The sequence below is a fragment of the Lissotriton vulgaris genome, chromosome 5 (assembly GCF_964263255.1).
Source record: "Lissotriton vulgaris chromosome 5, aLisVul1.2, whole genome shotgun sequence".
Taxonomy (NCBI): domain Eukaryota; kingdom Metazoa; phylum Chordata; class Amphibia; order Caudata; family Salamandridae; genus Lissotriton; species Lissotriton vulgaris.
In genome coordinates, this window is record NC_141693.1 from 1,940,491,148 (window position 1) to 1,940,505,685 (window position 14,538).

The window sequence follows — 14,538 nt, forward strand, 5'->3', positions numbered from 1 at the left end:
CACAGGTGTGCATGCACACATGTGCATGCACACCGGAATCGGTATTTTACCATGAAGTTGGATTTCATGGTAAAATACCGATTCTGTAAGGCTTGTGGGACTCAGAAGAGTCCCACCTACATCTCATTGTTACCGAATCGGTAAAAATACCGATTCGGTATTTTACAGATTCGGTAAATTTACCGATCGGTAAATTTACCGAATCTGTAAAATATGTGGCCCTACATACCATTTTGTGAATCTCGGTCGCTAACGGCCGAAAATACCGATTTTCGGCCGTTACCGACCGACCTACATCCGGCCCTTTGTCTCCCCGTGCCTAACACAAATGAATGTGTTCTTCTGTAATGTAAATTGTGCTCATGCCATGTTGTCGAGTTCGCGCTATATAATGTTGCAAGGAAAAATAAAGTGGGGACACTTGAGTTCACACACTACTGAACGCGTACTCTTAAGTGCATCAGCAGTGCACTGTGAATCGGAGCATTTCACAAGCCTGTCACAGATAAGAAATGCTATATATATATATATATATATATATATATATATATATATATATATATATATATATATATATATTGTGATTTAATTATGGCACAGTAGGAAAGGAACACAGGAGCCTTATCTCAATTTTTGTAATGTTGCAATCTGGGAGATGTCCGCATTATCATTCAGATGTGTACATTGAACAAAACCAGAATAAATGTATAAACAACACTGAAACAGTGGGGATAAAGAAATGCACTGAATGAAGAAAAGATAGGTTATAAGTAGAAGTGAAAACTGAAAGCTTTAGGAGACACAGGGCGAGTGAATTACATTAGGAACAAACACGAAACATATAGTCAGTGCTTCATTGTTCTTTTATAAGAGTCCCATTGCTAACAAACATTGGCAAATCCTGCAGGTTTCACCTTTGAAAGGCATTAGTCGACCTTTACGCCTTTGTCAATATTTGTTGCAAATGATGAACATCAGCAGCAAAAAACTTCAAAAAGAAGCCGCAGTTTGATGACTTACGCTTGGAGTGGTGTTGCTGCTTCTTTACATTGTAAAAACATAACTGTGTTGATTTATGACTATCAACCTGCATGGAATTCTCATTTCACACATTGACTTGATGCCTGATGTGGAACACAGCTTAGTTTTCATTAGGAAAGGTATATAAAAAGGATCATTCAGCATTTGTACTACAGATATGGAACATAAAAACAGCATGCCTAGCTGGCTCCTGTGTGACTGAGAGATTGCGAAAAGGCGAGTTGGTGTGAGTGAGAAACAGAAGGTGATCAAGAGAAGGGTTTGATAGAGACAGAGCAGTGGCTAAGGCAACCTACGGTGTATCAGAGATGCCATGGAAAGCCAGGGGGAAAGAAGGCCAAGTAAGAGGGGGGGTGATGGAAAGGAGAATTTGAAAGGGGAAGTGTGATGGGACACTTTTAATGAGAGAAGTGGGTGTGAGGGTATGTGTTTGAGTATATGAAAGAGTGGGTTGGTAAGACAGGGTTAGAGGTACGCAGAGCAGTATCTTAGAGCTAAAGGTGTAGGAAAATGTAAGATTAGAAGATTTGTGAAAATATATTGTGAAAAAGGATGGTGAGATGACGCCAGGAAGACAGTAAGATACTTATTTGATGTGAGCTAGAAGAAAGTGAGAGAGAAGGCTTAGACAGACTGAATGTGCATTTAAGAAAAGGAAAGGTGATGAATGATAGAAAAGACATACTGTAGTGTCCTCTTTCTGCCTCAGAATGTAGCTCACCGTTCCAAGGCTATATGGGCTAAAACGTGAGACTAAGATTCCAGGAGAATGTAAGCAACTGGTCAGTTGGCAGTTGTAGGGCTAGTATGCTGGATGGGGTTATTTGTACTCCACTTAATAAAACTACATCCTAATCTATTCAACGCTACCAATCTCTCTTTTACATTTGGCGATGACTGGAACTACCTGCGCGTGCTTCTTGACCCAACACATCAAGCCTACCTTTTCTTCATTCAGACTGCGTGGAGTGCTTCGTTTTCACTGATATGCCTTTTCATATCATCAGGATTGACTGAGCAGCTGTTCCATTTTCCACTCTGATCCAAGGAAGTGTTCTTCGTCTTTAACCATACGCTGCTCAATCAGCGTCAAGGGTTATATTCCAGCAGTACTGCTGTCTCGCCTTCTTTTGAGTTTGCCATTTCAGCTGTGGTAAGGAAGGCTGCGCACACTAGCACACATGTGTTTCTTGTCTTGCTGCGAGTAAGCCTGGGCGCATTATTATCCGCGATCCTCTTTGACCATGCACGAGCCTGGAGCACGCAAGTTCAACGTCTCCGCGTGAGTGAAGTCATCGAGTGCGCTTCACTCTTGTGTTACGGGGACGTTTTGGCAGCCATCTATGCGTGGGCTCAACGTCGCTGATGCGCACATCTTTCTATTTTACTTTGATGTGCACAGCTGTATTGAGTCTGGCCTTTCACGTTACGGAGAACGTTTTGGTAGCCACCTTGGTGTAGGCTCAACATCGCTGATGCGCACAGCTTTCTACTTTAATATTTGCATTGGTGTTAGTGAAGTACACAAGTGAATCGCTAGACTCAATGTAAGGTATACATTGCTGATGCGCACAGCTTAGAACTAACATCTACGTGCATCATTACGTTGATTCCTGCACCATTGATGTGCACAGCTCTCAAGACAATGTTAAAGCACATGTGCTGATGCACACAGCTTTCCAGAATAATTCTAGCAATGTTGTATTACCACTTTGCGTTTTGGTGGCCTTTCGCTGATGCGCACAGCCTTGCTTCAATTATTTGACATGTTGATGTCTAAAATACACCACTTCACTTTATTTATATGAAGGATTTGTATGTTTCACTTTTACAATGTGTGTTTGAGACTGGTACATACATCTCTTGTTTTATGATGATTTGCAGGTCATATATATATACTGCACATACTGCACTTTGTGATAAATTGCATTTGTGAATTTTAATACAAGGAGTACATTCTTTATTACAAAGTTGCTTTAATCTCCTAAGCATGCAGAATGTTTCTGCTCCAACTTTCTTTTATCCTCTCCCGGTGAGCCTAATCTACCCTGGTTGAAAATGAAAAAAGGTTTTTACTTGCTATGCTCGTGTTTGTGGGACATTACTTAGCGCAGAAAGTTAACTTTGTTGTAAAATCATTGTTTGGGAGCAGAAGGACAAGAAGTTTTTGAGCATCTTCCTGACCTTACAAATAACAAAACGTCTGGTCTTAATGAGTTTAAGATTGCAATTAAAAAATTAGATTTACTTCGGTAGACGAATGCAAAAAAAGAGAGAAATCTGTTGAACAGTATATTACAGAACTTCGAAAATTGCTTCAGCGTGCAATTTTGGTGCATCTTTAGAAGAGCGTCTTACGGATCAGATGATGTTGGGTTGTAGTGTCACCAAAGCAAGAGACAGTATGTGGCAGAAGGATAATCACTCTTTGCATGAGGTGGTCACTATCGCACAAACGTATGCACATTCAAAAGTATGTTTGAAAACTATCCAGAAAAGGCCTCCATCTGACAAAGACCAGGGTGTGGTCATGAAAGTTGATAAAGACAAAGAAAAGAACAGATATGAAGGAGCAAGGGGGGAAATTCTGAATAAGACTGAGTCTCAAACTGGCAGTTCAAAGAATTTTCAGGGTAGATGTTTCAGATGTGGAAACTCTGGCAAACTTCAAAGACTGTCCGGAGTGGAAAGCTTCCTGCAGTACATGTGGTCATAAAGGTCATTTTACGAGATGTTGTAGGTCTGGTAGAGATTAGAAAAAAATTAGAGAAGTAGATTTATTTGAGGAAGTGATAGAGGAAGTCAACATCTGTCAGGTCAAAAGATCTGGTTGTGAAGGTCCCATAGATACTGTATTAATTAACGATGCACCTGTGAAAATGTTATTTGATTCTGGGAACAAGGTGACCTTGATTCCAAAGAAGTACTTTGACCAATACCTTTTGAAGAAAGTCACCTTGTGGAAGCCAGATATAAGACCAAGAGGGTATGGGGAGAAATTATTGATCTCTTAGGATGGTTTTGGGGACAATTGATTCCCGGCAAGTTATATGTTTCTATGAAAGGTGATCACTTTCACCAACATGATTCACATGTCTTTTTAGATCCCAATGAGAGCCCCTCTGTGTGTGTGAAAGACATACCATCAATTAGTCAAATTGGGAGAGAATACAAAACTTCGGGCAATCAGTTTCCTGAAGTGTTTGAAAACAAACTGGGGTGTCTTAAGAACTATATGCATCAGATCAAAATAAAACTTGGTTCTATTCCAAAGGTAGCAAAGGTTCGAGGTGTTCCCCTTATGGTGAAAGTTAGTAGAAAAATTGAGCTAGACAAATTGAAAGCCAATGGGATCATAGAGGAAGTTGAAGCTACTGAATAGCTTTCTCCCATTATTATAGCCCGCAAGACCAATGGTGAGGCCAGGCTTTATGTGTACCTGACAGAGTTCAACAAAGCAGTTGTGGTAGATCACTATCCTCTACCCAACAACAGCGAAATGTTGTGTTCTCTCGGTGGGGCGAAGTATTTTTCATCCCTTGACTTGCCCTCGGCGTACCATCAGGTCAAATTACACCCTGCTTCTCAAAATCTTACGGCCTTTGGTACCTTCAGATTTTTGAGAATGCCTTTTGGCCTAATCTCTCCAGCTTCAGTGTTCGAGACAGTCATGGAACACGTTCTCAAGGGTTATGAAGCGGTCAAAAATAAACTGGTGTTTGGTGTGGACTCCAAAGAACATGATCGGAGGCTGAGATTGGTCTTGAGGCAGTTCTGTGATGCTGGATTGACTCTACGTGCTGATAAGTGTAAATTTGATGTGGCTGAAACTGAATATTTGGGTTACCAAGTGTCTGCAAATGGTACTAAGCCCAGAGCGGTGTTGATTAAGACCATCTGCAAACTCAGGACTCCACTGAACAAAGAAGAACCTGTGAAATTCTTGGGAATGGCAGAATTTTACCACAAGTTTGTCCCCCAATTTTGCTGGTGTGACTGGACATTTAAGGGATCTTTCAAAAAAAAGTTTGTGAGTTTGTTTTTACTTGGGGACCAGGCAGTGAACCACGGCCTGCTCCCGCCTTGGTCTTCCCAAACAAGAAGCATGTCTTTTAAAGCAGCACCTATCTCTCTAATGGAAATATTCTGCTCTAAAAACTGTTTTCTGTTTAGAATACAGATGCAAGGATTGAGCTCTGCTGATCATGATTGACAACAGAGTCATGAAACCGAGTGATAGCACCAAGCAAGCTAGTGGTAGCACAAGCATATTCACACACTCATCCATTTTTATACTCATCTTAGTGGATTTAAAATCTACTCCAGAGGTCTTTGTAGAGCTCACATATCACTTGCCTTTCTGTGAGATAAAAGGGATTGCTTTACATCCACTGTGCTGTTTCTGTTATTCAAAGGAGGGAATTTTACACTGCTGCGTTGTAGCTCTTATGCATGCAAGAACATCTTACCCTGCTGTGCTGCTTCTGTTATGCATGGGAGGGAATCTTACACTGCTGTGCTGTATCTGTTATGCATGGGAGGGAATCTTACACTGCTGTGCTGTATCTGTTATGCATGGGAGGGAATCTTACACTGCTGTTCTGTATCTGTTATGCATGGGAGGGAATCTTACACTGCTGTGCTGTATCTATTATGCATGGGAAGGAATCTTATCCCACTGTACTGTATCTGTTATGCATGGGAGGGAATCTTACCCTGCTGTGCTGTTTCTGTTATGCATGGGAGGGAATCTTACACTGCTGTGCTGTATCTGTTATGCATGGGAGGGAATCTTACACTGCTGTGCTGTATCTGTTATGCATGGGAGGGAATCTTATCCCACTGTACTGTATCTGTTATGCATGGGAGGGAATCTTACTCTGCCGTGCTGTTTCTGTTATGCATGGGAGGGAATCTTACACTGCTGTGCTGTATCTGTTATGCATGGGAGGGAATCTTATCCCACTGTACTGTATCTGTTATGCATGGGAGGGAATCTTACCCTGCTGTGCTGTTTCTGTTATGCATGGGAGGGAATCTTACACTGCTGTGCTGTATCTGTTATGCATGGGAGGGAATCTTACACTGCTGCGGTGTATCTGTTATGCATGGAAAGGAATCTTATCCCACTGTACTGTATCTGTTATGCATGGGAGGGAATCTTACCCTGCTGTGCTGTATCTGTTGTGCATGGGAGTGAATCTTACCCTGACGTGCTGTATCTGTTAGGCATGGGAGGGAATCTTACACTGGTGCATTGAGTCTGGTATGCATGAGGGAATCTGATACTGCCATGCTTTATCTGTTATGCATGGGAGGGAATCCTATCCTGCTGTGCTGTATCTGTTATGCATGGGAGGGAAGTTTATCCTGCTGTGATGTATCTGTTATGCCTGGGAGTGAATCTTACCCTGACATGCTGTATCTGTTATGCATGGGAGGGAATCTTACACTGGAGCATTGTATCAGTTATGCATGAGAGGGAATCGTATCCTGCCATGCTGTATCTATTATGCATGGGAGGGAATCTTATCCTCCTGTGCGGTATATGTTATGCATGGGAGGGAATCTTACCCTGCAGTGTAGTATCTGGTATGCATAGGAGGGAGTAATCTTACCCTGCTGTGCTGTATCTGTTATGCATGGGAGGGAGTAATCCTACCCTGCTGTGCTGTATCTGTTATGCATGGGAGGGAATCTTACCTGTAGTGCTGTGTCTGCTATTCATTGGAGGGATTCTTACTCTGCCCTGTTGTATCTGTTATACATGGCGGGAATCTTACCCTCCTGTGCTGTGTATGTTATGCATAGGAGGGAATATTACACAGCCCTGATGTATCTGTTATGCATGGGAAGGAATATTCTTACCCTGCCGTGCTGTATCTGTTATCCATGGGAGGGAATCTTGCACTGCTCTGCTGCATTTGTTATGTATAAGAAAGAATCTTACCCTGTTGTGGTGTATCTGTTATGCATGGGAGGGAATCTTACACTGCTGTGCTGTATCTGTTATGCATGGGAGTTAGTCTTACCCTGATGTGCTGTACCTGCTATGCATGAGAGTGAATCTTACCCTGAAGTGCTGTATTTGTTAGGCATGGGAGGGAATCTTACCCTGCAGTGCAGTATCTGTTATGCATATCAGGTAATCTTACCCTGCTCTGCTGCATCTGTTATGCATGGGAAGGGAATACTTTTACCCTGCCGTTCTGCATCTGTTATGCATGGGAGGGAATCTTACCCTGCCGTGCTGTATCTGTTATGCATGGGAGGGAATCTTACCCTGCCATGCTGTATCTGTTATGCATGGGAGGGAATCTTACACTGCTGTGCTGTATCTGTTGTGCATGGGAGTTAGTCTTACCCTGATGTGCTGTACCTGCTATGCATGAGAGTGAATCTTACCCTGAAGTGCTGTATTTGTTAGGCATGGGAGGGAATCTTACCCTGCAGTGCAGTATCTGTTATGCATATCAGGTAATCTTACACTGCCCTGCTGTATCTGTTATGCATGGGAAGGGAATACTTTTACCCTGCCGTTCTGCATCTGTTATGCATGGGAGGGAATCTTACCCTGCCGTGCTGTATCTGTTATGCATGGGAGGGAATCTTACCCTGCGGTGCTGTATCTGTTATGCATGGGAGGGAATCTTACTCTGCCGTGCTGTATCTGTTATGCATTGATGGGAGTCTTACTCTGCTGTGCTGCATTTGTTATGTATGAGAAAGAATCTTGCACTGCTGTGCTGCATTTGTTATGTATGAGAAAGAATCTTGCACTGCTGTGCTGTATCTATTATGCATGTGAGGGAATCATACCCTGCAGTACAGTATCATTTATGCATGGATGTGAAGAGGGAGCCCCGCTGTACCCTGCTGCTCTGCCTGTTATTTTCTTTGCACCACCAGTGATGGGCTGCAAGGGCAGTGCAGGGGTACCAGAGAGTGAGCATCCATGAAATGCCATGGCCCACTCTCTCATCTTTTGAAGACAATAAATGTGATATAAGCACTACTTGCCAAATGAACAACATAGAACATGGGTAAATGTGATATTGTGCCAAGACATAAGTATTTGTCATGAGTTTAGTGGAAACTCTGTTAACGAGTTGATACAACTGGCGTTTTGTATACCCCACATTCTTGGCCATCGTACCCCCACAGGCATTTTAAGGCATGGGCTGGGTGGGCCCTTTGCCAGGGCCCCACCCAGCCTTTCAGCCCCGCCCTCCCCCTAGAACCAGCTCTGTTCTGCAGAGTCTTGTTCTGATGGCCTCGAATGATTCTTAAACAGATTGTTTCAAATAGTTTCCCATTCATTTCTTTGTGTGTGATGTGTGAGAATCTATTACAGACATTTGCAGAGGAATGTTGTGTCTATGTTTCATGCAACAGACATTAACACGTTTCTGTTAGATCAAAATAGGAGCTGACATATGAAGGTGTCACTGAGATTATTTGCAGGTATATTAATGAGCCACTGTTCTGTTAAAGCATTGAAAACGTCTCTATCCCTGAATAGTATGTGTAAACAATGCTAGAATTTGGACCAGTGTGCCGGTGCACTGTCAAAGACGGCATGAAAGAGTTGAAACTGGACCATAAATCCAAAGCTGTTAGGAACAGGCCCCCAAAAAATATGTTTGGCCCATTGCCCCCATAGTCCTTAAGATGTCCCTGCGTACCCCCCGGTTGTGTGGGGAAGCGCATGCGGGGCTCAGACACTTACCTCACTTAGCTTGAAAGGGAGCAGGTGAGTTTTCTCATCCGGACAGTGTGGGTGCGAGTGGACAAAGGGGGCGAAGGCAGCGAGGAAGAGAGTCGCGCAGGACAGGAGCATCATCTTGGAGCTTGTATGTTCCCCTCAGTGATGGCAGAATATGTTAAAATGTACCCAACATCCCTCTTAAATATGCTGACGAACCATACTCTGTGAACCCAGATGACAGGATTTGGGAGTATCTGTTTGCACAGACAGTTATCCGAGGACACAGATGGGGGGAGGGGAGGTCAATGTTAAATATTAAATCGGATCTAACTGGTGGCAGAAAACAATTTGGATGAAACCAGAGGGCTGAAAGTGAATATTGAAACAAAGTTATGCAATGTTTGGAGTTGCAAAAGGTGTTAGGAAATATCACATGAAATGTGGACATCATGAGTAGAACGATCTACAGACCCACATGACTTTTTGTGCCTCTATGTTCTATTTCTGAATCTGGAGTCCTACTTCCAAGAGACACCAGCACAGACAGACAGATGGACACTCTGCCAGACACTAAGGCTGGACTGAAATATACCCAAGGCATTGTGACCTGTTGTTCTGGAGGTGGATTTGTGGAGAGGGGGTAGACAGTTTATGTACTGAAACTGGCCAAAACATTAACTACACTGGTGGGCCTTGGAGACCACTTCTAGAAATTGAATTAAATTAGGCCATAATTGCATATATGGAGTTGTACAAGGCCTCATTACGAGTGGCCGATAAATCCTGATGAGGCAGCTAACCATAGTTGCAGCAATGAGATCCAGCAAAGTGTCTGACACAGGCCACCTCAGGGTGGTCTAGAGTGAGACCCTCCATGTCTCACAGAGGGGTCCAAAGATCTAGCAAAGTGAGAATGCCTATTTTTCTCATGGGGGACCAGAGATTGAATTTTGCATTATGTGAAATGCACAAATTTTCCTGAAAATTTGCAGTATTTGATTCTGTGTAATTTTTGCTCACATTAGTCTGGCTTGCACAGAAGATGCCTCCCAAAGATACATTTTCTTCTTGAGCTAGCCTCTTTCTGGTATCCCATTTAAAAAAAAATATAGTTTTTATTGCAGATTTATGATTCACCCATTGTTTTTATGCATGTATTACAACCTTGGCCTTCTCTCGCATCTATCATTATTCAGTTCCTTACACAGCCTTGGAGCCCACAACCCTGAGGGCGGGCGGCGTTAAACAAGAAAGTGTCATAATCAAGTTTCCAAAATATAGTTGCTTCGATTTCGCAAGGAGTTCACATGTCTGCATTTAGTTTTATTCCCTTGCTATTTCCCGCGAACTATCCCCAACTTCCCCCCCCTTAACTTCCACCACCGATGCATGGAGCTTGTTCAGTCTATACCTGTTGGTGTTATCAGGAGTTACTAGTTGTCTAGGTCTCCTTCTGGTATCTCATGTGGCTTTTTGTGCTCTGCTGCATGAAAAACGTCATGCAAGAACCTTGTAAACCAGAGTTCTAGTAAAGTGTCTGATGATACATTCCTATTTCTCGAGAGAGTCCAGAGACCCACCAATTGTTTTAGTGACTCCCCCCACATTTGTCACAAGAATCCTAAGATCTACAATGTTTTGGGTGAGTCCCTCAAAATTTCTTGAAAGAAACGACCGAACCAACATGGTGTTTGGCGAGGTCCTTTAAATTTCTCAGGATAATCCAGAGATCCAGCAATGTATTTGCTGAGACCCTTCAGAATTCTCAAGGGGACCCGAGATTCAGTAAAGCGTTAGAATCCCCACATTTCTCATGGAGTCCAGAATTCTAGTAAAGTGTATGGAGGGGCCCTCAATATTTCTCAGAGGGGTCTAGAGATCCAGCATTAAACCTGCTGATACCCTCCACATTTCTCATAGTGGCCCATAGATACGCCTGGTGAGAGCCTCCATTTTTTCTACATGGGTTTGCAGATTAGTCATATGTTCTTCAGAGATGTATTTGACAATCTCCTTAACAACTTATGATTGTCTGATGAGATCTAAGGACCCCTACCCCCTTGTATCAGGGCATTCAGAGGTGTCTCTGGTATTCCACCTCACCACACATAATTTGTGTCAGTACAGTGATGCATCAGGTGAGTCCACCCATATTTCAGTTGTGGTCCAGAGATGTATCTTATAATTCCTCTTCCCTGTTTAGGGTCAGAACTCCAGGCATGGTTTGCGAAAGCTGTGACCCTATGCTGAGCTAATGTTCTATGTTTGGCCTTATTTTGTCTAGTGTGCGGACTCAAGTGTGTGGCAGTCCATTGGAGGTACACCATATTTTTCCTTCATATTCTGTAGTACAGCCTATCATCTACTGGTTGTGGTTGCACCAGTTGTGTAACCCCAGAAATAGTTGTAGGCGTCCAATGCTCACTAATATTACATTATGTCGTGACAGGACAGGAACTCATGCCTGTTTACACACCTTCGTGGTCCGAATTAGCTAATCTATTAGTTTTCCTCAGGGTGTACACAGGGCAGTGTGCTGTGATAATTGTTTTGGGTGTGGTGGGGCCAAGGTGAAGGGTGTCTATATAAAACACAGCATGTGAACCAGTAAATTATGCTGGGATTGTGACAATGTCCTTTGTCCCTGGGCTCATTCTCTGAAACTATAATTGGAACTGATATTTTGCACTCAGTGGGACATCACAGGTGCCATGGACCAAAATGTAAGTAAGGAACATGACTGCCACAACCTTGTTTGATTTTAGAACCACAAGCACCTTGAGCTGGAATTGCAGTGGGTCCTCAGATACCTGTACCGCGGTGACACTACATCTGCTTCTCTGTTGATATCTACACCTCTGTTTGTGCTGCAATTGTGTCATACAACTGATGCAGTGCAAAATTAATTAAGCCAGGTGCGTCACACCTCTGTGGGTGCCAAACCCACAATTGCACCCTGACGCCTTTCTGAAAGTGGGAGCAAGTTGGGTCCCTTGCTAGCCTTTACTTCCGGTGTTAATGTGCACCATTACTCAAGCCATAGGATCACAGTTTTCTCAGGTAACTGGACACTGAAAGCACTGTAGGAAAGTGTTCTAGTCAGCCTGAATAGCAGAAACCTGTCTTGGACCCTGCTCGAGACGTGGGGGATGGCTCTTAATAGTTTGGGCTATTTTGGGGGTCCACAGTAAGCTCTCCTTTTGTATGTTCCTCTGGCGCCCCTGTCCCCGGTCTTTTTAACTGTGCTGGGGTTTTCTCGCAGTTTTTGTATTATTGTTTCTCAGCGCCGGGACGCCCAGTTGCTGGGGCAGCTGTGCGCTTTATAAACTATCTTAACATTTGTGAGATACTCGGGCATTGTGGAATAGAGAGAATTAGATCTCTGTGAGAAGGTGGTTCTGACCACCTGAGCTGCCCAGATTTTTCGCTTTTGGAAACCCTGATTTTTTAGCTTTTACTGTGGGAGAGCCTCATAAGCTCGGACTCACCCACAGTGAACTCATGATGAAATAGGCTGTATGTGAATTTCACCGTTAAGCCTTGTGAGATAAGGTCGCTGCGCTGCAGCCAGGGTAAGGGGTACCGGCTGGTTACTTGTGGGCACATGTGTGCATTTGTGTAAGTGCTGCGCAGGGGAGATTCCTTTCGTGCACAGCCCATGAGCAGGTACAGCTAGAATGGTGTGGTAGGGATTCAATCAATCAATCAGGGGATTTGTAAAGCACACTACTTACCCGTTAGGGTCTCAAGGCTCTTGGGGTGGAGGGGAGAGGAGCTGCAGCTAGTGGTCAAAGAGCCAGGACTTGAGCAGTCTTCTGAAGGCCGGGAGGTCTGCAGTCTGTCATAGGTGGAGGGGAGGGCGTTCCAGGTCTTAGCGGCGCGGTAGGCGAAGTATCTGCCCTTGGAAGTGGTTCTGTGGATGCGTGGGACGGCGGCCAGGGAAAGGTCGGTGCAGCGGAGTTTCCTGTTGGGTATGTAGAAGGCGAGTCTGTTGTTGAGATAAGCTGGGCCGGTCTTGTGGAGTGCTTTTTGTGCGTGGATCATGAGTTTGAATGTGATTATTTTGTCGACGGGGAGCCAGTGCAGGTCTCTCAGGTGCGGGGTGATGTGGTCCCGGCGTGGGACGTCATGGATCAGGCGTGCTGAGGCATTCTGGATTCTTTAGAGTCTGTTGATGAGTTTGGACGGGGGTCCGGCGTAGAGGGCGTTTCCGTAGTCGAGTCGACTGCTGACGAGAACATGGGTGACGGTTTTTCGTGAGTCCGCCAGGATCCATCTGTAGATCTTGCGGAGCATACGGAGGGTGTGGAAGCAGGAGGAGAAGACTGCGTTGACTTGGTTGGTCACGCTGTGCTTGGAGTCGAGGATGACCCCTAGGTTGCGTGCGTGGTTGGTTGGTGCCGGGGGGGGTTCCCAGTGATGCTGGCCACCAGGAGTCGTCCCACGCTGAGGGGTTGGGCCCAAGGATGAGGATCTCCGTCTTGTCCGTGTTCAGCTTGAGCCGGCTTGCCTCCATCCAATCGGCGACGGCCTTCATACCCTGGTGCAGGTTGGATTTGGCGGTGAGGGAGTCCTTGGTGAGGGAGAGGATCAGCTGGGTGTCGTCGGCATAGGAGATTATGTTGAGGTTGTGTAGTCTGGTGATGCGAGCGAGGGGAGCCATGTAGACATTGAACAGCGTCGGGCTGAGGGAGGATCCCTGCGGGACACCGCAGATGGTTTCGGTGGTTCCGGATTGGAACGGGAGAGGAGCACTCTCTGGGTTCTGTCGGTGAGGAAGGAGGTGGTCCAATCCAGGGCCTTGTCTAGGATCCCTGCGTCGTGGAGGCGAGTGCGAAGTGTGTGGTGGCAGACGGTGTCGAAGGCAGCTGAGAGGACCAAGACAATGAGGGCTTCTGTCTCGCCGTTGTCGAGTAGGATTCTGATGTCGTTTGTGGCGGCGATGAGGGCGGTTTCGGTGCTGTGGTTGTTGTCTTCTAGGTAGCGGGTGAGCTGGGTGATGACTTTTGCTGGGAACGGGAGCAGAGAGATGGGCCGGAAGTTCTTGAGGTCGCTCGGGTCCGCCTTGGGTTTTTTCGGGAGGGCGTTGATCTCAGAGTGCTTCCAGCTCTCCGGGAAGGTAGCGGTTTCGAAGGCAAGGTTGATGATGTTACGCAGGTGGGGTGCGATGAGGCTGTCGGCTTTGTTTGCGATGTGGTGGGGAAGAGGATCAGATGGGGAGCCTGAGTGGATGGTGCTCATGGTCTTGATTATGTTTTCGATGCACACGTTGGTCCATGTGGTCAGAGGGTCGTGGACGGTGGGGCTTGGAGTGTTCGAGCAGGATGTAGTTGGTGGAGGTCAGTACGTGCGTGCTGATGAAGTCGGTGATGGAGTTGCAGAATTGGGGACGTGGGCCGGGTGGTCTGTAGCCTCTGAGGGTGGTCTTGGGGTCCGTGTGGATCTTTAAGTGCATGTGTTCGGCGGTGGTGAGGGTGTCGTCGGTGTTTGTGGAGACCTTGATGGTGTTATTGTGGATTATGGCGATACCTCCACTGACTCCATTGGTGCGGTCTCTGCGCGAGATCTTGTATCCGTCGGAGATGGCCACTGCGATGTCTGGGGCGGAGGCTTCGTTCATACAGGTTTCGGTCAAGAAGGCGACGTCAAGTGATGTGGTGGTGCGTAGGTCCCAGAGCTCGACTGCGTGCTTGCGTGCGGAGCGGGTGTTGAGCAGGATGCATCGCAGTAGGTTGGGTTCCGCTGCTGTGGGTGCCTCGGCGTCGCTGTTGCAGGAGAAGATGCAGTTC

The 14,538-nt window shown here is 45.4% G+C and overlaps 1 protein-coding gene across 1 annotated transcript in view; it reads right to left on the reverse strand.

Moving 5' to 3' along the window:
• LOC147717812 (uncharacterized) overlaps nt 1-8,933 on the reverse strand; it is a 363,057-nt gene extending 354,124 nt beyond the window's left edge. The window contains exon 1 of the mRNA XM_086924599.1: nt 8,771-8,933. Coding sequence (XP_086780725.1) covers nt 8,771-8,884 — 114 coding nt within the window. The 5' untranslated portion in view covers nt 8,885-8,933. The remainder of the gene's footprint in view (nt 1-8,770) is intronic.
• Nucleotides 8,934-14,538: the final 5,605 nt, after the last annotated feature.